We start from the raw sequence: 23,446 nt of genomic DNA on the forward strand, positions 1-23,446 counted from the left end.
AAAGAGACGACATACCCTTCAGGCGGCACCGGCTCACCCTCGTCGCCAGGAAGCAACCACTCCTGGACGGCGGATTATGGGCGGAGAAGGCCACGGCGAACGAGGCCCTCCAGACGCCGGGAAGAGATGCTTGATCTGCCCCACAACTCCATTGAGGCAGTAGGGGGGAAGGGCAGGCGCGAGCTTAACGGCGGCTGGAACACAAACGCAGGCCGGTCGACGGTGGCGATGCGGGCGTGAGGAGCTAGGAAGATTGGCGGCGGATGTCTCAGAACGCAAAGGAAGGGGAGCGAAATACGGGACCCTGGGGGCGAACCCCGCGGTTTTATAGGGGGCGACGGACACGAGAAGGGCAACCGTCCGCCTCGATCTCCAGGCCTGCCACGCGCGCCCCCGCGTCACGTCGCGGGACACGCGCCTGCAGTCCCTATCTTCTCATCCCAAAAATCTCGGCGGACGGTTCGCCTTCTCCAAGCGAATCTGGACTCTCTACCCACCGGGGAAGCGCAAGCCACAAAGGCCTGTTTCTTTTCTCTTTGGCCCACCTAGGGCCCAGCAACTCGCCGGCCGGCCCAACTAAGAAGGAATCCACGAACGATCCGCCATCAGGGGCAGAAGCACCAGTTAGGACAGCCCCGAGTTAGTCCCCAGCGAACGGGACGCCACGACCCACTCGGAAAAACACCCAGTTGATGTAAAACTAAGTCCTTCAGCCTTACCCACGAAGGGGCCGGTACAAACCCCCGGGCAACTCAACTCGAGTCACCCGGGGGCTCGGGGGCTACACCCATCGGGTGCGCTCGCGCGCACCCTCCGGCAAATTAGCTTCAACGAAATCAAAAAACACCCTCCAGGCGGTTCTACCCGAATCACCTAGAGTCTCGGGGGCTACTGTCGGGGACCTAATACCAGGGTACCCCAGGGGATGGAACCGATAACCACCAAATGTAAAAAACTTTTGGACGTATAAGGGCGCCATGTCATCCCTTGTTCGAATGACAGGAGTTCGGTTCCGCCTCGCCCGACACCTTTGGGACGGGCTCGGTCTCGCCCGAGGGCCGAGGGATAAACTCCGTCTCGCCCGACGCCTTGAGGACGGGCTCGGTCTCGCCCGAGGGCTGAGGGATGAGTTCCGTCTCGCCCGATCCCGGAGGGGTGGGGTCAGCCTCACCCGACGCCTTTGTGGGATAACCCTGCCTCGCCCCAAAGGCTCAAGGCTAATCTCCGTCTCGCCCGACGCCTATAGGGCGGGCTCGGTCTCGCCCGAAGGCTAAGGGATAGATTCCGCCTCGCCCGATCCCGGAGGGATAGGGTTAGTCTCGCCCAAGAGATAGGGACTGGCCTCCGTCTCACCCGACGGCCCAGAACAAGCCTCGCCCTGATCGATATCTATCCCTCATAACGATGGGTACAGGACGAGACAAGACGTTCGGGTCAACCATGGCTCCAACGACCATACCCTGCGCCCTGACAGGAAAAGAACTGCCAGGGAACGACAGGACTGATGCTTTAGACCCTTTCGGGCGCCGCAGAGCCCAAAAGGTATTACAGGTGCGTGCACCTCACTCTGTAGAGTTGTAGGCGCCGCCTTCAGCTCTGGGACACGGAACCCAACGAAGATATACGACAACCGCTACACTCCAAGAACGGATTTGCTATCTCCACGAACGACGGATACTCCGTCACCGCGCTGTGGACCCGAGGGAGCGGGGGGGCCCTCTTTCCGACCCCTCAGGTCCTCCAAGTCAGAGAGCCTTGGCCACGGCGCTACACCGGACCCCGACCCTGAATTCTCCCAACAGGAATCATGGGAACCAGAAGGCGTGTGGAGCAAGGCTGGGGGGAGGCCCCTAAGTCAAAACCACTGTACTACAGCGCATACCCTGGGGGCAGCATGCTATGACTGATCTGACATCCCACAGAGATATTGACAACATCGTAAGCACTTATCTTCCTTCGCACTCATCAGAATGGGGAACCTGACCAGGTAGACATGAGCCACAAGGCTAGGTAGAGTATGTATCCTGGAGCCCTCACCCTTGTAAAGCCAGCCCCTTCATCTATAAAAGGGAAGGCGCATCCTTCATCAAGGAGGAGGAGGACAATAGGACGGAAAAATATGACCGAACAATAGAACACATTCACACACATTCAAGCAGCTACGAAGCTCTTGACCACCTTTCAATCCTTCGATCAGAGACTTGGGACCAGTCCCTCTCTCGGCAGTTTGTATCCCTTACTACAGATTGTTTACGGTGCTAATAACACAAGCAGCAACAAACTGGACGTAGGGACGTTCCGCCCGAACCAGTATAAATTCTGTGTCCTTTAGCGCACCATCCGAGCCTAACGCGTATTACTATAAATTTACTTGCCGGTGCTTGTACGAAACACCGACAGTATGCAAGAAAACCGGTATTTGTCATGCGACCTTTAGATTTAAATAACAACATGAGCATTGAGGATTTCCTTTTGATGTCCTTGGTTACTGCTGTTTCTTCCAGGTACTACTTCATCGGAAGGCTAACCGAGAGCAGCGACGTGTACAGCTTCGGAGTCGTCCTACTCGAGGCAGCCACGGGGGAGCCTCCGCTGGTGCCGGGCCAGGGCCACATTGTCCAGCGCGTCAAACAGAGGGTGTCCGCCACTGGCGACATCGGCTCGGTCGCCGACCCAAGGCTCGGAGCCGCCTACGACGTCAACTCCATGTGGAAGGTGGTCGACACCGCCATGGCGTGCACGGCGGAGAGCTGCGCCGGGAGGCCGACGATGGGCGAAGTGGTGGCGCAGCTCAAGGACAGCCTCGCGCTGCAGTATGCTCGCGACAACGACGACGACCGCAGCGTCCCGGCGAGCATCGCCGCCAGCGATAGCGCCGCTTTGATGATGTCCGGGTTTGGTCCGTCAGCGAGGTGAGGCTGTACATCAGTGCATGGCTGGTGCTGCTTCTCTGATCCACAATATGTTTCCAACGGGTTTCCATATTTTGTATCTACACGTGTAGAGTTAGAAGATTTTATAAACGTCAGAACTATTATTTATTTTTAATATGTTGATTACTATTTCGAATCCATAGTGAAATGTACATAATACCGGGATTTTGATTTAATCTGTTGGTTACTATTTCTATTTCATAGTGATATGTACAATTGTGTCTAAATACAGTACGGGACTCTGATTTCATTTGTTGCCATTATTTGGAGACAGTGTACATAATCCATTGGTTATAAAACTTGATAGTTAGCGGGGATAGCTCAGTTGGGAGAGCGTCAGACTGAAGATCTGAAGGTCGCGTGTTCGATCCACGCTCACCGCAAGCTTTTATTTTTTCCTTTTTTTAAAAAAAAATGTTTACAGGTCAGCCCATTTTTTAAAATTCTTTACCCTTTTTCAACCTAAATCTTTTTTTCTCTTTTACCCTTTGTCAACCAAGAATTCACTACAAGTTTTCTTTTTTCTTATTTTTTGCATTTTTTACCCTTTGCCAATCTCTTTTTTTTACGCTTTGTCAACCCAAGAATTCATTGCAACCAAGTTTTTTTCTTTTTTCTTTTAGCCTTTGCCGGCCTAAATTTTTAAAACTTTTTACCCTTTGCCAACCTAGTTTTTTTTTCTCTTTTACTTGTTGTCAACCCAAGAATTCCACAAGTTTTTCTTTTTTTTCATTTTTACCCAACCCAAATCATTTTTTCCTTACCCTTGTCAACCCAAGAATTCACCGCAAGTTCTCTTTTTAGCCTTTGTCAACCCAAATCTTTTATCTATTTTCATTTTTACCATTTGTCAACCCAAGAATTCACCGCAAGTTTTCTATTTTTATTCTTTGTCAACCCGAAAAAATTGACTCATCCTTTTTACCTTTCTCTACCAGCATCACTTTTTTTTGGAAAAAAATAACTTTTCCTTTTACCCTTTCAGCCTTTCTCCACCAGCAAAAAAAAAAAAAAAAAAAAAAAAATCTTCTTTTTCACCCTTTCTCTACCCGCATTATTTTTGGAGCAGCCAATTGGCCAGTTCCTAGCTCGAGCCGCCCGCCCCCGCGCCCGCAGGCCGCATCCATCGATTCCCCATTCTTTCCCGCCGCCTCTTCCCCTCCCCAAACCCTCCAAACCCTAGCTGGCGAACGACCCCGCGCAAACGCCCCGTCCTCCCCTCGCCCATGGCGCTCAAGCAGAAGGGCACCGATGTCGCCGCCACCGACCTCCAGAAGCGCCGCCGCGTCGGCTTCTCCGGCACCGGTACCAAACTGGACCCACGCATCACCCTCTCATTTCCGGCGATTCGTGCGTCTGGCGGCGAGTCCGGCGCTGCAGGTCCCATTCGTGTTGTGACGCGGTGGCTGTCTTGTTGGGCTCCGGCGCGTGTTCATTTTTATGTTTATTTTTGGCCTGGCGGCTTACGCTGGGGGTCGTTCTTCTGTGGGTATGCGTGCGGAGCGCAGTCGAGACGGTGGTGCTTCTCATTTAGAGATGTGTCTCCCTTGCGTAATTTGGTGGTTGCGACATTGAAGCCTGGGGAGTTTATTCTCTGTTAGTCGAAGGGGTGGGAAAGAAGTTGTTAAACTGTTAGACTTTGCCCTGTTTTCTGGACTGAGGTTGCGCATTGCCCGTAATGAATTGATTGTCTGCCTGTGGAGCATTGGATCTGGCCCTTCTTTGCTTGGTTAAGCCCTGATGCACTGTATTTAGAGGTTTTGGATAGCCACACAGGTTAAAATGTGATAGGAAATGGTGAACCTCTCCACCTTTTGCGTTCTATTATTCTTACATTTTCTCCCTATTTTGCTTTCTTTGTGGAGTGCACTTGGCATAATTCAAACTGTAGACCTGTTTTGCCTTTTGCAAACCTGAAGAGACATCAGACTTTTGTGGTTCTATCAGCCCCATAAGGATTGCTCTGTGAGATACAATCATACAAGTTAATTGCGCTGTTTGATCATTTGTGTGGATGCCCCTTGCGCATTTCTGTGCTTTGAGCTGTTTTTGTTTATTTCCGACCTACAGGTGAACTGGTTAAGTCACTTTCTATTTCCTTTGTTGTGCAGATGCTGGTGTTGAGGCAAATGAGTGTATGAAAGTGTTTCTAGGTATGGAATTGCTTTCAGCATCCCTCTGCAAATTGCAATTTTTAGCAACTATTACACCACTTCTGTATGTACTATGTATGCTTGTCCCTTTTTCTCATAACTAGCTTTATAACTCTTTTCACATATTGAAGTTTTTCAGTTACTAGCAATTTCAAAAAATTTATGTTTATACTCAGTGAATTATAATCCTGTTAATTTGGTTCCTTCAGATTTTTCATTTTTTTTCTTGCATTGGTTTTATGGCAGTAAGGAATCCAGATGAGGTGGGCTCTGTAGACTGCACATCTATTGAGCCGTTTGACCTAAACCATTTTTTTGGTGAAGATGGAAAGATATATGGTCACAAAAATCTTAAGGTAAAGGACTGTTATTGAAATAACAGACTCCAGCCCTTTCTCCCACTAGCTTGGCATGTTAGTTATCGGACATGATTGTATTTGATGTGCTTGTTTGTTACAGATAAATGTGTGGATAAGTGCGAAATCATTCCATGGATATGCTGATATTTCATTTGACGAAACATCTGATGTGAGTACTAGTTCATCAAAGAATACTCAAGTAACTATGTTGTTATGAGCCTATTTGATTATAGCATTCCATCTGTAAAGAACTTTGACTTCTTTTTGGGTATAGATGTTTTTTTTTTAAAAAAATAAAACTTTTAGCATGTGCAGTTACTGCGTATGATTGCCAGCCGTAATTGATACTCCTTAAAAATGCTTTCTGAATCCAAACTGCAAAGAAGCTGTTGATACTTTTGTTGTTTACAAACTTGTCCCTTGTAATTGTAACCTTTGACTTGTTTTACATTTATGTCCATTTCTTCGATGTATCAATGACACCTCACAGAAACCATCCCTAACCTCGAACCATAATTCCTCATCTTTGATGTCTTTCTTTGACATTTGAATATATTACGTACTTCGTTGGGACTTTATGTTTGTCCAAAGCCCACCACATAACATTCCTTGGTATTTTATCATAAGCCTTCTCCAAGTCAATAAAAACCATGTGTAGGTCCTTCTTCTTCTTCTTCCTATACCGCTCCATAACTTGTCTTATTAAGAAATTGGCTTCCATGGTTGACCTTTCAGGCATGAAACCAAATTGGTTCATAGAGACCCGCGTTATTGCTCTCAAGCGATGCTCGATAACTCTCCCATAGCTTCATAGTATGGCTCATCAACTTAATTCCCCGGTAATTAGTACAACTTTGAATATCCTCTTTATTCTTGTAGATCGGTACCAATATACTTCTCCACTCGTCAGGCATCTTGTTCGATTGAAAAATATGGTAGCAGGTCCCAAGCCCTAGTAAAGGAGGAGGGTTGTGATAGGCGTAGCGAGCCAACATTAAATCTAGCCATTCTAATAGAGATGAAACCCGAAAGAAAACCGTTGGGGCATAACCCTCTTAGTGACACGCCATATCGGAACCCGGGTATGGTGTTAAATGGGTAAGGGCCGGGTCGGCACCCCCGTTGGTGACGCGCCGTGTCGCGATCTGGGCATGGTATCAAGTGAGCAAGGATCGGGTCGTCGCTTCCTTGGTGGCGCGCTACATCGGCGCCCGGGTGTAGTGAAAAATGAGCAAGGGTTTTCACATCTGAGTCGACGGGTGCGAAGGGTAATGAAGCTAGTCGAACCAACTAGGATCCGTTTAGGTAGTTGGAATGTAGGGTCGCTTACAGGTAAGTTAAGAGAATTAGTTGATACCGGGACCAGGAGGCGTGTAAATATATTATGCGTTCAAGAGACTAAATGGAAGGGTCAGAAGGCGAAGAAGGTGGACAATACAGGTTTCAAGCTTTGGTACACAGGGATAGCCGCGAATAGAAATGGAGCAGGAGTTTTGATTGATAAGAGCCTCGAGAATGGTGTGGTGGGAGTGAGAAGGCAAGAAGATAGGATTATCTTAGTCAAGCTTGTCGTTGGTGATATGGTCGAATGTAATTAGTGTGTATGCCCCCCAAGTAGGCCTCGACGAGAGTGCTAAGAGACAGTTCTGGGAAGACTTAGATGGCCTGATTAGAGCTGTACCTAGTAGTGAGAAGCTTTTTATAGGAGATCTTAATGGGCATGTAGGTACTACAAGCGTAGGTTTCGAGGCAGTTCATGGATGTTTTGGGTGTGGTAGCAGGAATCAGGAGGGGGAGGAAGTTCTGGACTTCGCGGTAGCTTTTGTCCTGATGATAGCCAACACTTTCTAACACTTTCTTTAGAAAGAGAGAATCTCATCTAGTGACCTTCAGTAGCGGACAACACTCTAGCCAGATTGACTTTGTCCTCGCAAGGACATACGACCATGCTTGGGTTGCAAGGTGATACTAGGGGAGTGTGTTGTTTCTCGACATAAGCTTTTGGTGGCAGACGTGCGTGCCCGTAGGGATAAACAAGCTAAGATTGAAAGAACAAAGTGGTGGAAACTGAAAGGGGAGACGTCAGAGGTATTCAGGGAAAGAGTTATCAAAGAGGGCTCTTGGAAGGAAGAAGAGGACATAAACAACATGTGGGAGAAGATGTCAACCAACATTCGGAAGGTGGCCTCAGAGGTGTGGAGTAACCAAAGGAAGTGGAGGCGAGGCTAAAGATACTTGGTGGTGGAACGAGAAAGTCCAAAGGGCTATTAAGGAGAAGAAAGAATGCTATAGACGCTTGTACCATGACAGGAGTGTGGACAACATAGAGAAGTACAAGGTGGCAAAGAAGACTGTAAAGCGAGTTGTAAGTGTGGCAAAGGGTAGAGCGTACGAGGATCTTTACCAACATTTGAATACGAAGGAAGGAGAGAAGGACATTTATAGGATGGCTAAGGTTCGTGAGAGAAAGACAAGGGACTTCAACCAAGTTAAGTGCATTAAGGATGAAAGGGAGCATCTCTTGGTGAAGGAGGATGAGATCCATCGATGGCAAGGGTATTTTGACAAATTGTTCAATGGTGAGAATACGGACACAACCTTTCAGTTGGATGACTCTTTTGATGACACCAATAGGCGCTTTGTGCGGAGAATCTGAGGTCAGAGAGGCATTGAAAATGATGAAAGGAGGTAAGGCGATGGGATCTTATGGTATCCCAATCGAGGTGTGGAGATGCCTCGAGGACAGCTATAGTATGGCTAACCAAGCTGTTCAACCATATTTTTTGATCGAACAAGATGCCTGACGAGTGGAGAAGTATATTGGTGCCGATCTACAAGAATAAAGGGGATATTCAAAGTTGTACTAATTACCGGGGAATTAAGTTGATGAGCCATACTATGAAGCTATGGGAGAGAGTTATCGAGCATCGCTTGAGAGCAATAACGTGGGTCTCTATGAACCAATTTGGTTTCATGCCTGGAAGGTCAATCATGGAAGCCATTTTCTTAATAAGACAAGTTATGGAGCGGTATAGGGAGAAGAAGAAGACCTACACATGGTTTTTATTGACTTGGAGAAGGCTTATGATAAAATACCAAGGAATGTCATGTGGTGGGCTTTGGACAAACATAAAGTCCCAACGAAGTACGTCGGGCACATTAAGGACATGTACAACAATGTTGTGACTAGTGTTCGAATAAGTGATGTAGACACGGATGACTTCCCGATTAGGATAAGACTGCATCAAGGGTCAGCTTAGAGCCCTTATCTGTTTGCCTTAGTGATGGATGAGGTCACAAGGGACATACAAGGGGACATCCCTTGGTGTATGCTTTTCGCGGACGATGTAGTGCTAGTTGATGAAAGTCGGACAGGAGTGAATCATAAACTGGAGTTATGGCGGGAGACTTTGGAGTCCAAAGGTTTTAGACTCAGTAGAACTAAAACTGAGTATATGAGATGTGACTTCGGCAGTACTACTCGGGAGGAGGAAGATATTAGTTTGGAAGGTCAAGTAGTGCCTAGGAAGGATACTTTTCGATATTTAGGATCAATGCTACAGAGAGACGAGGATATTGATGAAGATGTTAGCCATAGAATCAAAGCAGGGTGGATGAAGTGGCACCAAGCATTTGGTGTCCTATGTGACAAAAGGGTACCACAGAAGTTAAAAGACAAGTTTTATAGGACGACGATTAGACCTGCTATGTTGTATGGTGCAGAATGTTGGCCTACGAAAAGACGACATGTTCAACAGATAAGTGTCGCGGAAATGCGTATGTTGTGTTGGATTTGCGGTCATACAAGAAGGGATCGAGTTCGGAACGATGATATACATGATAGATTAGGGGTAGCACCAATTGAAGAAAAGCTTGTCCAACACCGGTTGAGATGGTTTGGACATGTCCAACGGAGACCTCCAGAGGCACCGGTGCGTAGTGGAATCCTAAGCCAGAATAGTAACGTAAAGAGAGGCAGAGGAAGACTGAAGTTGACTTGGGTAGAGGCAATAAAAAGAGACTTGAAATGATGGAATATACCCAAAGACTTAGCCTTAGATAGGAGTGCTTGGAAAACAACTATTCACAAGCCTGAACCTTGATTGCTTCTGCTGGGTTTTAACTCTAGCCCACCCCAACTTATTTGGGATTTAAAGGCTTTGTTGTTGTTGGCTTCTATTGTTCAATGGGTGGTGAAATGCAGATTTTAAAATTTCAGTTGACATGTATTTGTTAGTAGCTGTAACTGGTTTCCTCAAGTCAATGACAGCATTTTTACTGATATCTTCCAGGGAGGGAAAGGAATAACAGATCTAAAGCCTGTTCTTCAGGTCTGTTTTGTCCACAATGTTCTTATATAACTACAGACAACCTCTGTGCATAATGTTTCCTATCTCCTAAGCTTTGTTTATTCTATAACAGAACATTTTTGGAGAAAACTTGGTAGAAAAAGAGGAATTTCTGCATACATTTTCGAAGGAATGTGAATATATCTGGTACTCTTGTTTCTGAACAAGTATGCTGCAGCAGTATTATTTGTTGCTTCAGGAAGCATGATATAGTTACTTCCTCTTACTGCTACAGAACTGCAGTGACAAATGGTAGTGCCATTAAGCTTGATGGCTCATATGAATCAGACCCAGCAGTTGAGGTAATTTTCCCCCTATAATCCTATGCATTTGTGATTTTGATTTGCAACACTTATTTAACTTTGTTCTCTGATTTCAACTAAAGGGTGTACCCAGTGCAGAGAGCTCCCGCTCTGTGCGGGGTCTGGGGAAGGCTGTCAGTGGCAAGCCTTACCCTCGCCTGTGCAATGCGAGGAGACCGCGACTCGAACGCGGGACCTTCCGGTCACAGGCGGTAAGACTCTACCGCTTGCACCAGGCCCGCCCTTCTGATTTCAACTCATCCAATTAAATTGAATTTGATCATGTTTACCCTATAATTTAGGACACTGTTCTCAAAATCAATATAAAGTACAATCACTTACTCTGTTAAAATGCATATATTTTTCCATATTCAGAATGTTTAATCTGGTGTGTAGTATGAATCTATTAGATCCATTGAAATTTATATTCAGTCTATTCTCTGTTGTTCAAAATGTTTTCCTATTCAGTTCCCATCAATTTTGATATTGATTTGCATATAATTCCCAGATTGTTCGAGTTGAACTCCAAGGTGCTGCTGCATTTCTTTATTCTCGTCTGGTACTGCTTGTTCTTATTCTGGTTGAAGGTAACTGAAGGTTTTGAAATATAATAGTCTGTTTTACTTGTGACTTCTATTTGCTTATATCATTGCACTCTAGGTTCCACGCCCATAGATATTGGAGAACATGGATGGGAAATGCTTCTGGTAGTAAAGAAGACAACACAAGAGGCCGTTTCGAAATTTGAACTGCTAGGTTTTGCAGCCGTCCATAACTTCTATCATTATCCTGAGAGTACTCAGCTTGCGAATCAGCCAGGTTGGCCCTCTTACAGCTTTACTTTCTATTTACATCATTTATGTGGGGTGTCCAGTATTTAGTCCATTTCTTTGAAGTTATTCCATGGCACTGTAGGTTATTCTTTTTGCTTTTGCACCCATGGGTAGTCTGTTTTTTTTTCAGATGTTAAACTGACATTGACAGTTGCATAACCAAATCTTTTGGAAAGTAAAGCAAGTTTTCGGTCTTGCTAGGTGCTTATAATTTTGTTGTATTTTTCAGATACTTGTCTTGCCACGTTATCAGGGTGAAGGCCATGGTCTTCGTCTTCTTGAAGCAATCAATTATATCGCATAGTCTGAGAACATATATGATGTAACCATAGAAGACCCTTCTGATTACCTGCAGTATGTGCGCTCATCCATTGACTGCTTCCGTCTTCTCACGTTTGATCCGATAAAACCTGCACTCAGTGCAATTGTCTCCTCTCTGAAGGAGACCAACCTGTCGAAAAGGACTCACAGTTTGAGAATGGTTCCACCAGCTGAGCTGATGGAGACTGTCCGTCAGAAGCTGAAGATCAACAAGAAACAGTTCCTCCAGTGCTGGGAAATCCTGATCTTCCAAAGCCTTGACTCTCACGATCATAAGAGCATGGACAACTTCAGGGCCTGCATATATGACCGCATCAAGGGGGAGATCCTTGGCAGTGCCTCTGGAACTAACGGGAAGCGTCTATTGCAAATGCCAAGCAGTTCGAATGAGGAGTCTTTTGCTGTGTATTGGACACAGGAAAGTGGGGACGCAGACAACCATACTGTTGAGCAGCAGCCAGAAGATCTCAAGACTCAGGAGCAGCAGCTCAATGAGCTCGTAGACAACCAAATGGAGGAGATTATTGGGGTCGCTAAGAACGTCACCTCACGTGGCAAGGACAAGTTGGTAGAGCTGGTGGCCCAATGAATTTGGGTGATTCCTACTTGAGATGACGTTAAAATGCCGTTGAAGCTCACCTGGTGAGATGTCTTTTACGGGTTGCTTCTGGGTAGAAAGGGAAATGTTGGTTATTACACTGTCATCGTAGTGTTAGAACCAATACAAACCTAGGCACTGAGTAGATTTTGTCACGGCAGATTGTTATGTACTTCAATTCTGGAATCTTTGTTGAGGTTGTTATTTTATAGATCGCTTGGCAACCATGCCAAATCTCAGAAGTCAGAAGTGTTCCATTTCCATGCACTACTTCCCATTCACGCCATAGTCGTATTTTTTTTAGTCAACGAACATTATTTTTCTTTCACACCAAATCAGTCAATAGTATTTTTAGTCATGACTTATCAGCCAAACAAGCTCAAACGAACAGGGCGTTAGCCTGAGGCATTGATTGAATTTTTAGGGTGATCACTGACTAGTGATCTGTTTATGATTAATGTGTAGTCGATACCTGTTTCCTGAGCGTATTTTGGGCTAGCTACATCAGCAAATGATATCGGTCCAACATCTTAGCGAATGGAAAGGGCACAACCTTTTTCAGAGATACAAACACGCAACATGTCTGTAAAAGTACAACAAGCAAAGCATGCGAGTACCTAGAGAACTGGGAATACAAACACGCACGTGCTATGAAGAACCTTTGGCGCACACAAACACTAGTGTCGACGCCACATTATTTCTTCAAAACACCCATTTCGACTTCCAGTTGTGGCCATCAAGGAGCCAGATTCAGGTACACTGGTACAGGCACAGATTTATGTTTGCAAATGGACTGAATCTGATTCAGAGCTTTCAACCTGGGATTAGACGTAAGTTTCCTTTCTATATTTATAGACTAGGGATTTGGGAACTTTTAGTTTGCCATTGCAAATTTAATTTGGAGAAGCCAATAAAAACTAAAATATTCAATGTAAGGGGGCGGAGGGCTTGTTTGGAACCCATGAATTTCACATGAATCATATAAGAATTTCATAAGAATCAGTTCAATTTCATAAGAAAAACACAGAATAGGAAAAGTTTCCCATGTTCCAAACAGGCCTTGATCATTCAAATAAACTGCAAACAAGGAGAGAAATCTCGTAACAGTCAAACTAAATAACAATCACGACATATCTAATTTTAGTGACAATAATGATCACAGGAAAAGTAAACATGGATTTAAGAAAGGTAGCTATCTAAGCAGGTAATATTGTGATAATTCAACCAGTAAAATACACGAAAATACAAATGAACAACGAATAAAAGTGTAATCATGGTGGCAATAGGATATCTAAGGGGAACTGTTTGAAATTGAACAGAGCTATGCATGGTTGAATGGAAAGGCTCATGCTCAATTTTTGGACCCCTCGCTTCAAATTAATCAATCCTTTATGTTATTAGTTCGATGCAATTACATACAAACATGGGAAATATTTGTCAAAACTACTTAGAGCATGGGGAGTTCATAATATCTGGATTCTGAAGAAGCTGCAAGCTCACACCAAACCTTATTACTCGCACACACAAGCGTGGACTCTCAGAGTCCTTACACAAGCAATTGAAGATTCAAAACAGTGCACAATTATACACTAGTTGTCTTCACATGACAAGGAATTCACCAAAAACCCATTGTATACTTTTAGTATAGACGCATCAACCATGAACCGAATCCAAGTACAGGCACAGCTTCATCTTGTCAATGGACGAAATGTGGACACCATAGCTTCTATGTCACTCCCTCGGTTTGCCCTGATGCTACTGTCCTTCTCACGAGTTTCCTCCAACGCCAGGCTCTCCCTCAACTGTATCACAACTGTGGCCATCGTTGGCCTTTGAGCAGCAGAATCCGTGGTGCACATCATAGCCGTGTCGATTACCTTCCACATGGAGTTGATGTCATAGGCACTTCCAAGTCGCAAATCAGCAATTGAGCCAATGTCGCCAGTGGCCATCTTCTGTTTAACATGCTGAGTGATGTGGCCATGGCCTGGCACTATTGGGGGCTCACCAGTGGCTACCTCAAGCAGAACAACTCCGAAGCTGTACACATCGCTGCTCTCAGTGAGCCTTCCATAGAGGTGGTACCTTAAGAAATAGCAACAAGAAGTTCAAGAGAAACACTTCATACCAGCAGCTGGCAACAATGCTTTACTACAGCTGCACTACATGCGCATTCGCAAAACATAGCACCAGATGAGCCTAATTTTATTGAATAAGAAAACTGGAAGAGAAGGAAACCATGTTGCCTGCATTAAGGCGAGTTTTACTAGTTTTCTTTCACTTAGTACTCATTCAAGAAATAAGTTACATGGAAAAAATACCGAAATGTTAATATAATACACAAGGAAAGATAAGACATACGCAGGGTCCATGTAACCAGGTGTGCCAGCTGCAGGGGCTGATATGTGAGTTTGTGTATCACTAAGATATGTCTTGGAAAGTCCAAAATCTGCTATTTTAGCTTGCAGATTTTGACCCAAGAGAATGTTGTTGGTCTTCACATCACGGTGAACTATTGGCAAATTGCAACCTTTGTGCAGATAATCTAAGCCTTTATATATCACAGGAAATGCCAAAAAATGAGAATAACAATAATGACCATATGAAGGATTTGCTTAATTCCAATTTTCTTGATGTGCTTTGTTGCGGTATACCTTGTGCAGCTTCAAGCACTACTTGTACACGTTTCCTCCAGTTCAAGGCTTCAGAAACACCATTTTTACCTTCAATGTTTTAACATAACAGAACAGTTTAAAAGCTTCACGTGTCAATTTCAACAAATTAATGGAATGTTTCCTTTTCCTAGTTTTGATATAATATTCTATAATGGAATTGCAATATAGTTAATAACCAAAATAAAACCGATCCTCTAACATACACATTAGCTGAAATCGTACACTAAACTAAATAAAGGTAATTGGATGTAGCTCACAGCATCAAGTCACCCCTCATCCCAATGTTAAGATGTACTGATGATATAAGCAGGATGCTGGCAAATATTTCGCAACCATGCTGTCACTAAGGATTAGGCATTTCAGTAGGAAGACGTGTAGATACCCCACAAAAGGCTTCTGATTTTTCAGATACCAGAATTATTTATAAGGCACTCAAGATAGTTTCTCAGGTCCAAACCATGCATAGATATTTCAAAAGCAAATTGAAGAGGTCACATAGCTGGTTATGCCTAAATCAATACTCAATAGGCTTTCCATAGACATACCTCTCAGATGATAAAAAAGACTGCCCTGAGACATGTACTCATACACCAGTGCCAAATGATCTTTCTCCCAGCAGTAACCAATCAAAGACACTAGATTCCTGTGATGCACCTTTGTCAAGCTCTGGACCTATGTAACAAGGTACGAAACATATATTATTTGGTTAAATTGATAATATGCTTTTTTCTAGGCCACTGAAATTTGGTACCTCAGCTAAAAATTCATCAAGCCCTTGTGATGATGATTCAGACCGCATCTTGACAGCAACCTCGGTGCTGTCTTCCAAACGGCCATAGTAGACGGGCCCAAAACCTCCTTGTCCTATGAACTTCTTGAAATTATTAGTGAACTTCTCGAGATCTTTGTATGTGAACTGGCGATTCTCAGTTTTATTCAGGTTGTACCCATGACCTTTTTTGCTTCCTGAAGCATTATCAGGTTCTGAATCTCTTGTTGGGCCATGTATGGGGACTGGTTGCACTAGTATCAGATAAGAAAGGTCAAGTATTATAAATTGAAAGTGTTAATACATGTCAGTAAAGAATTGAGCAACAGGATGCACACCATTAGGCTTTCTTTTCTGCCACCAGATGAAATATGCAAGAAGTAAAATTACTACCAACACAGGAACCACTACTGAAATAGCTATGATAGCTACTTTATTTCTTTGCAGGCTTGGAGAAGGTTTGTTGCATACAGAGCCACCATCATGTCTGAAAGTATAGAAAATCAGAACTGGGTCTATTTTCGAGGAGAAAATGTCTTAAACAGTAACTTGTTTGAAGGTCACAGTAAGAGATACAATACAAAACTCAAGCATATTAATGGAATGGATATTGAGAAAAAAATCAAAACCTGAAAATAAGTGGTCCAGTATAATTTTTACATAGGGACTCGTCACTCAGCTGGTTGCCAGATACATTTCTGTAGAAAGTGAAAGGTGATTGGTAACGTCCTTGGGTTGGTAAAAATTTGCGACAAATATACACTTACAGAACTTGTAGGGAAGGCAAACTTGGTAGGGAATCAGGTATTGACCCGCTCAACTGGTTGTAAGATAAATCTCTGAAACATTTGCACAACTATAGTAAGTCAAAAAGTACATAGATAATCGATTCAAACTCTACAGAAAAGGAATTTAACATATCAAGCTAGTAGTAGGAAATAAAAGCTTTGTAGTTCAATCATGGGAGTGGGAACATAGTCCTGACAAGTATGCTCTGGTACATCAATTAATTTTCTAATAGCATTATGTCCATTTAAATTTGCTGGATCCATTTGATAAAAACTAAAGAGCAAGGTACATTAAATATTGATAAATTAAACATAAAGAGTGATTCAATTCATTAATTCGAAAAGATGACAATGCAGTTATGCCAAACATGGTGTCACAAAAAAGACTCCATTTAAGCCCTTGTTTTGGAGGGCTCCTCCGGAGGAGCTGGAGCCATTTTGGAGGAGCCACAATTTGTGGCTCCTTCAGAACAGCTCTGTCTCCTTTTTTCATTGAAAAACGGCTCCTCGTATTAAACCGTTTGGTAGGGCTCCTCCGTAGCCGGAGGAGCTAGAGAGGAGCCCTACCAAACAGGGCCTAAATTTGCTAGAGCCCTTTGATCAAAACTAAAGAGCAAGGTACATTAAATATTGATAAATATAAACATAAAAGAGTGATTTAATTTATTAATTGAAAAAGATCACCATGCAGTTATGCCATACATGTTGTCACAAAAAAGGCTCTCTTACTATGCCTCATGCATTTGATTGGCAACTACAGATTCGAAACAGAACAAGACACGCACAAAAATGAGGTGGAATGTATGCTACTACAGTAGAACCCAACATATGTCCATAAGTTCTATCTCCTCAGTATAGAGGCTTGAGCTTGAGGAGAGTGGTTTATGGTACTTCAGTTTTACAGAGGCCTGTAATCTGGATTCGTTCCAAAAAAAAAAACTCTAGTGATCCAACAAACAAAGTTATTAGCGCAGAACACATAAGCCAAAGAAACTGACTAATCATGATCCCAGGTAGTAGAATGGGATGGCCAGTCATGGAATGTGAACCCTTGGGACATAAACAATGAAAGCAGAGGACATTAGTCTGCTGTAATATAGCACTTACAAAGTCTTGAGTGCTGTGAGAAGCGTAAAATTCTTAGATATTGTGCCATGTAACGAGCTGTTGGAGAGATCTCTGCATGAGAATTTGTAATTCAACATAAATCAGTTATCGAATCCACTAGTAATATATTAGCACATACGAGATCATGGTGTACGACCTCCTCGATAATGTATCAGATACTCACAGTGATGTAATCCTCGATGTGTTGCCACTTGCATTGCTGCATTTCACGCCCTCCCAAGTATATTTGGTTGGAAAGCATGGATCACCCATCCAGTTTTTCTTCACTCCATACTCGATTTTGATAGACATGATGGCGTCAACTAGCATGCAAAAATATGGTCATGACTATGTTTGGGAAGTGGGTCTAATCACCTATACAAGAATTACAAAACAACTGCATAAACAAGAGAGGAAAAGGGGAACAATCAATTCGAATTAGTAGAATCTTTGACAAACCATTTTAGCATCCTGGTTTCAGACCCAGTTCAGTGCCACAACCTTAAGCGACATTTAATCGAGCACGTTGGGTACAAGGGTAGGCGCAAGGTATGGCGCATCAGGTGGGCGTTGCGATTGGAAGCTAAGACGAAGGGCGCGCGAGGGGAAGGATGCTAAATCGCCCAGCTCGCCCCTGCCGCCACCGCCGCGTTCTAGAGGGTGAGGTCGTTGCCACCCTCATTGCCGGAGTCGCCGCCACCATACAGCAGGAAGGAGATGGAAGAGAGACATGAAACATGGAAGGTTCTTCCGTGACCGTGCAGGCGTGCAACCATGCTCAACTTGTATGGAAGCGAGCAAAGCAGACTGTAGCCACCTACCCATGCTTGTACATACACATGTATTGGTATTGAAAGGGGGTTGAGTTTACTTATCCAAAAGCTTTGGTGGTATGGTAGTAGTCGATATATTTACCAATTAATTTGAAAATATGAACTCCATTTTTTGGCATCCTTGTCCGAGACATAAGGCCCAGTGTCACATGTGATTTTTTTTGCTACTGTGGCAAATCATTTGATAGGACAGAGAAGAAAGTGTTGTATCATGTGGTAGGACAGAGAAGAAAGTTGTATCATGTGGTTAAAAAAAACTCATGGGGAGTTGAACTTATAGGATCTAAGTGCTATTCAGACCACCTAACCAACTTAGCTAGAGGGCCGTTCACTGTCATATGGTAGATATAACCTTCGTACCATACCCATACTCTCGAACACAAAATCTAATGATGTTGATGTACTCTCGTAGACACAGTGCCACAAAAATTATTTATTTTGACATTTCTGTATTTTTAGATAATTGTGATGACATCTATCCCTAATAATAAAGAGGCAAAATTTCTGCCACTATTTTTTCTGCCTTCTGTGTTTGTGTTCACGTTTTACCTTGCTTTGCGTTTGTGTTTCGGTTTCCATCCTGGTTTCGGCTCGGCACAGGAGGCGGGCGAGCAAGGCGATGGTCCTAGAGCCCAGACCGGGCCTCTCTCCGCTAAATTCCTGCCACTATTTCCTCACCGCCGATCAGGCCGCCGCCGCAGGGTTTGGCTCGATATTGGGCGGCTCTGTTCGGTGGTTTCGGGGAAAGGATGAGAAAAAGAAATAGAAGATAAGGAAGGGTTCCAGGTGAATAAGTGCAAGAAAGAAAGAAAAGGTGAGATGGTCTTAATTGAATTTGAGAAACTCAAGGATTCTAGATGTAAAAATGTAGCCCACACGTCGGGCCTTTTGCTGCTAGGCTGGAATCGGGTGGTGTTGCATGTCGATGTCCGGAAAACACCCTTAACTGAACATATGTTTCATTTCCTAATTACATATCGTATTTAGTTCATGTTTCTCGAAATTCAAATTCACATAGTTCGATGACAAGAAGCTCGAGACCGTAAAAGAAATATTTTCAGCTGCAATAATTTAAATGACATCGTGACTATAAGAACTTTGCTTGAGACCGTCCAAACTAAAGGCCTTCAAGTAAGCTGTGCGACAGTCCTTTTCGTAATTCTTGCACAGCATGACGACAAGATTCATGTTCCAGAAAAAAAAAACTTTCTCAAATATTAACTTTGTGCCATATTTACTTTTTGCAATATATTAGAGTTGAGTCACATATTTGAGAAAAAGTTATGATCCCACTGCTTAGTTAATAGATTATAAGTTTGCTATATCTTTTTTCTAGCAACACACGGGTAATTTTTCTATCACTAGGTAATTGTCCGTACGTTGCAACGGGAACACGTAATACCATGGTAACATATGTAGGAGTGCGTGATATACTATTACCTAAAATAGATGCTGCAATAATAGTGGAAAATAATGCTGCAATAGTAGTGGAAAATAATGTGCATGTAACTACTACTATTGTTTAGAAGACTCTTTCTTATTATACTCACTCCAACTCCAAATGAAATCAACTTTTAGAATTATATTAATTAAAACTATTTTAGTTTTGATCATATTTCTAGAAAAGAGTATAACGACTATTATGACACCAAATTAACATTATTGTGACATGTAGTTGCGGATGGGAGAGAAACACGTACTTTGGATGTGAGCTGTAGTAATCAACTGTGGAAGGTGAGGTACGGAGAAAGGTGAGGTGATCATTTGAGTTGAATCAAATCTATTGGCCTAGAGATACTATTATTTCTTTTATCCCGTTGCAATGCACGGGCTTCTTTGCTAGTTTCTATAAAATGATAATCTTGGATACAATATGCACCGGGAATATCACAAATGATTGCACCAAACGTAATCCTTTTAGAGTTTTATTAGTTTGTCACTACGAGCTTACATCTCGTTCAATAGGATATAGACAGAGACCGTGGTGCATGCCCAACGTTGATAATATATTTGGGTTTGTTTTCAACGATAAATAAAAAAATATAATTTATATATAGATGAACAAATGGGGGTTGCACTTGCAGTCATAGAAGTGTTGTAGTGTGTGTGAGTCTGTACGAAGAAGATGGCTACCTGAACACATCCCATCAGTATGTATAAGGTACGAAAATATATATAGTAGAGCGATACTTCTTTCATTCCAAATTATAAGTTGTTTTAGTTTTTAATACATTAATGTTTCTATTATATATCTAAACATCGTATGTATTTCAATGTATATGTAGATAACATGATGTATGCATAAACGATGTATTTATAAAAGCTTATAATTTAGAACAGATCAAGTATATTTGAAGGTGAGTTTGAGGGAAGAGAGCCGAGCTGGCTAGCTTATACGGACTTACAATCTTGAGGGAGTGTCGTCGGAGTCTCGTACGGGATGCGAACGTAGATCTCGAGCGCATTGATCATCGGAGGCAGCACGGAGGCGTTGGTCGCAACCAGAGTGATGCTGTAGCTGCCGTCGGTAGCCCAGTCTTCAGCGTAGGTATGGGTTGCAGTCAGGTAGCATGTGTCATTGGGTCCCGATTCATTCTCGTTGATGCGGATATCAAACTGTCGAAGCTGGGTTTGCTGGAAGTCGGCGAAGTGCAGGAGTATCATAAACGAGTTGGACCTCGGCGTGTCATACTGCCACGTCCTCACGGTGAGCGCCGTGTCGTTGCCCCCTGCCACGACGGCCGTCTTCAGGATGGCCGAGGGCACGCCGTAAATGGTGTCCGATTGGATGGACTGTGTGGTCGAATCGTTCACCCACCGTGGGCTGGCATTGTCCATGGGCCACCAAAAGCGGTCGTACCGATCATCAGGATACCTTCACCGACCGAGTTAGGAGAAAGTTAATTATCAAGCAGTTTGATTTGAGAATGACCGTAGTAGACATCCTAGGCTCTGAATGAATGAAAGAGTAAAAATTATGAATTTAGAAAAACCAATATTTGTTCTTTCGACTGCAGGGGGCAGGGCCCTAACTATACGGATTTAGAATCTAGTTTTCACTTTTCATAACTAGCTACCATCATCAAATCTGAGCTTTTTGTTTTTCAGTTTTGCTGTACATACGCTGTTGAGGGACACTCTTCTATCTGTAATGTTATTGTAAGAATATAATTTGCCATAATTCAGTTTCTATCACACGGAGAACCAATTGAAAGATGCATGTGACATACCGTATAATTGAAACGCTTTCCCCCATGTTTCGCCGTCTGTACATACTTAAGATTAGGCCTGGTGCGGCCTCGGGATAGATGTCCCCGAGCGGCCGGAGCTCCAGGACGGACACGAACGGCGTGCCATGGCCGGTGTTGACCAGGCACACCGGCGCCCACCCCGCCCACGCCACGAAGATCGCCTCGTACACGTAGCTGGTCTTCGCATCCGCGTCGACGGTCGTCCAGAAGTTGGCCCCCAGGTGCAGGTCGAACTCCACCGACGAGCTGCTCCTGCCGTCGTAGTTGCCGTACGCGAAGAAGGCCCGCACCAGGTACTTGGTCCCGGCCACGGTGGGGAGCGCGTAGCAGTTTCGCTGGCCGGACGGGAAGCTCCTCAGCGTTCGATCATTTCCCACAAACAAGCTCTCGAGATCGGGGGCTACCCTGTGGTTCTCGCCGGCGTCGGTGTATGGTTCGTCAGAGACGTAGACGCTGCCGTACGTGTCCGTGTATCCGCTGTTGTTGGCTTCCACGCCGCAGTCGATGCTCAGGAAATCTGCACGCATGATTCATCAATTCCGAGGTGGCGAGGTCACATGGTCGATGAAGTTGAAGCAAGATTATCGGTTACCTTGCTGACTGACGACGACAGGGGTAATCAGCAGTAGTAAAACCAAGAACGAGAGCTCCATGATGGTTTCAGGATCTATCGACAAAGCATCGGATGCAGCACACTAACACACACCCTGTCCGGCTTCGTATTTATAGAGTTAGTTACGATATGTCAATATTCCAATTCTCTTTGCCCCTTGAGATCCGGTGGTTCCTTTAAAAAACATGCAAGGAGTGCAATATGGATCTTAAATATAACTACAAGAAATGTGACCGTACACTTTGTTTAAATATCGGATCTCGTAATTGAGAGTAAAAGCATTTATTTTAGTTACCTAAAAATATGCTGCCATGTAGGATTGCACACTCATTTTTTATCGAGTATAATTTGGACGCACACAATCCACACACTCCACACTTACACCACACGCACACACGCGTGCGCGTCCGTACACACGCAAAGAAGAGATTGGGAGGCCTCGCCTCCCGTGCGTGGGAAACGTGCAGTACCACCGAACACGCACATGTGCGTGTACCCTAAAATTTCAGGAAAAATTTTAGAAAAATGTGCGATCACCAGAGTTTGAACCCACCAAACTCTGGTGGGTAGCGTCCCACTAGACAACCCTACCATTAGACCACATGCCCATTCGCATGTAGGATTGCACACTCGAGTGAAAGCATTAGGATGTCAACTAAGCAAAATAGTGAGGTGACATTAGAATTAAGAAAGAGAGAAGAAAATAGTTTCTTATACAATAAATTATATCTACATCAGAGCCAAGATAGGAAGATGTGATAGGATAAAAAATATATTTTTGAAGAAACTATCTATTGAAAATCCAATTTCTTTGTGTAGCGTCTATTGATAAGTATGGAAACTATCTCATAGTTTTAGGTTGAGACTATCCTGAGAGAAACCTCAACCCTCCCCTAAATTTGCGAGAGGCAGGGAAGATGAGTCACTGATTGCTATTTTGTATGGATAGGAGGAGACAGCAGGTGAGGAAGTGTTTAGGGGCTTCTCTTGGGGATCAGATGCCCTAGCAAAAGCTGACTGTTTCCATGTTTCTCGAGGACTTCCGTTCATTCGTTTCCCTGTTTGTTTGCCGGGACTAGGTTGACCGGTGCGGATCAGTAGAGCCTGGGCATTTTTCGTAAAAGCTAGACTTGTACAACTTATTTTGTTTAGTGAACTTGTATTTGCTAGGCTTGTGTAGATGTTGTTTGTTTGTCTGAAAATATTACGGGCCTAACATATCACTCACTCCCACCGGCCACACCCATGCCCCCTGATGGACGAGTGCACATCCGCCAAAGCGAAAAACTGCACCCTGGAAAAACAAAATTCGATTTCATTTCCCGGGGCTAGGCTCCACGGTGCTTTAAGCACCATGTTGACCGGACTCGGATGGACGATTAGGCAAACAAACAAAGCCTCTTGCAACCTGGTAGCCTGGCCGAGCCCCCGTCCATGCAATCAAATAGGCCCTAGTGCTCCCAGCATAATCCACACTGGCGCATCAGGACTCCTTTGTAGGCGGCAGATGGCGATGTCATTATTCATGCCCGAGCAATATATCCAAGAATTTAGTATATATA

The 23,446-nt window shown here is 43.9% G+C and overlaps 1 protein-coding gene, 1 non-coding gene and 2 pseudogenes across 3 annotated transcripts; 3 read left to right on the forward strand and 1 right to left on the reverse strand.

Moving 5' to 3' along the window:
* The window catches only part of LOC136544007 (probable LRR receptor-like protein kinase At1g51890), a 174,645-nt pseudogene extending 171,729 nt beyond the window's left edge, over positions 1–2,916 (forward strand).
* A 327-nt stretch (positions 2,917–3,243) lies between these two features.
* Positions 3,244–3,316, forward strand: TRNAF-GAA (transfer RNA phenylalanine (anticodon GAA)). Its single transcript has one exon. It is a non-coding gene; the product is annotated as a tRNA-Phe (tRNA).
* A 701-nt stretch (positions 3,317–4,017) lies between these two features.
* LOC136541883 (histone acetyltransferase type B catalytic subunit-like) lies at positions 4,018–12,003 on the forward strand (annotated as a pseudogene).
* A 1,230-nt stretch (positions 12,004–13,233) lies between these two features.
* On the reverse strand, positions 13,234–21,942 carry LOC136541882 (receptor-like protein kinase At3g21340). Of its 2 annotated transcripts, XM_066534051.1 has the most exons (13): positions 21,864–21,942; positions 21,251–21,788; positions 20,426–20,895; positions 17,372–17,510; positions 17,188–17,259; positions 16,060–16,131; positions 15,922–15,990; positions 15,631–15,779; positions 15,275–15,546; positions 15,069–15,195; positions 14,503–14,571; positions 14,210–14,399; positions 13,234–13,933 (listed from the first exon to the last, which is right to left on the reverse strand). In XM_066534051.1, exons 1-13 carry the CDS (start codon positions 21,922–21,924, stop codon positions 13,537–13,539), a joined length of 2,625 nt encoding a protein of 874 aa, XP_066390148.1. In that variant the 5' UTR covers positions 21,925–21,942; the 3' UTR covers positions 13,234–13,536. The 2 variants fall into 2 exon arrangements, with proteins under 2 accessions (XP_066390148.1, XP_066390147.1); XM_066534050.1 differs by lacking the exon at positions 14,210–14,399 and having other exon boundaries at positions 13,715–13,933; positions 21,864–21,940.
* Between the last annotated feature and the right edge of the window lie 1,504 nt (positions 21,943–23,446).

The sequence above is a fragment of the Miscanthus floridulus genome, chromosome 3 (genome assembly GCF_019320115.1).
Source record: "Miscanthus floridulus cultivar M001 chromosome 3, ASM1932011v1, whole genome shotgun sequence".
NCBI classification, from domain to species: Eukaryota; Viridiplantae; Streptophyta; class Magnoliopsida; order Poales; family Poaceae; genus Miscanthus; species Miscanthus floridulus.

Bases quoted from the DNA above. Each gene is read 5' to 3' on its own strand.
- LOC136541882 (XM_066534051.1), bottom strand. From the start codon at position 21,924: ATGGAGCTCTCGTTCTTGGTTTTACTACTGCTGATTACCCCTGTCGTC. The intron at 17,260-17,371 runs GTGAGTATCTGA...ATTCTCATGCAG, and splicing joins ACATCGAGGATTACATCACT to AGATCTCTCCAACAGCTCGT. The intron at 16,132-17,187 runs GTAAGTGCTATA...CAAATGTTTCAG, and splicing joins CTCACAGCACTCAAGACTTT to AGATTTATCTTACAACCAGT.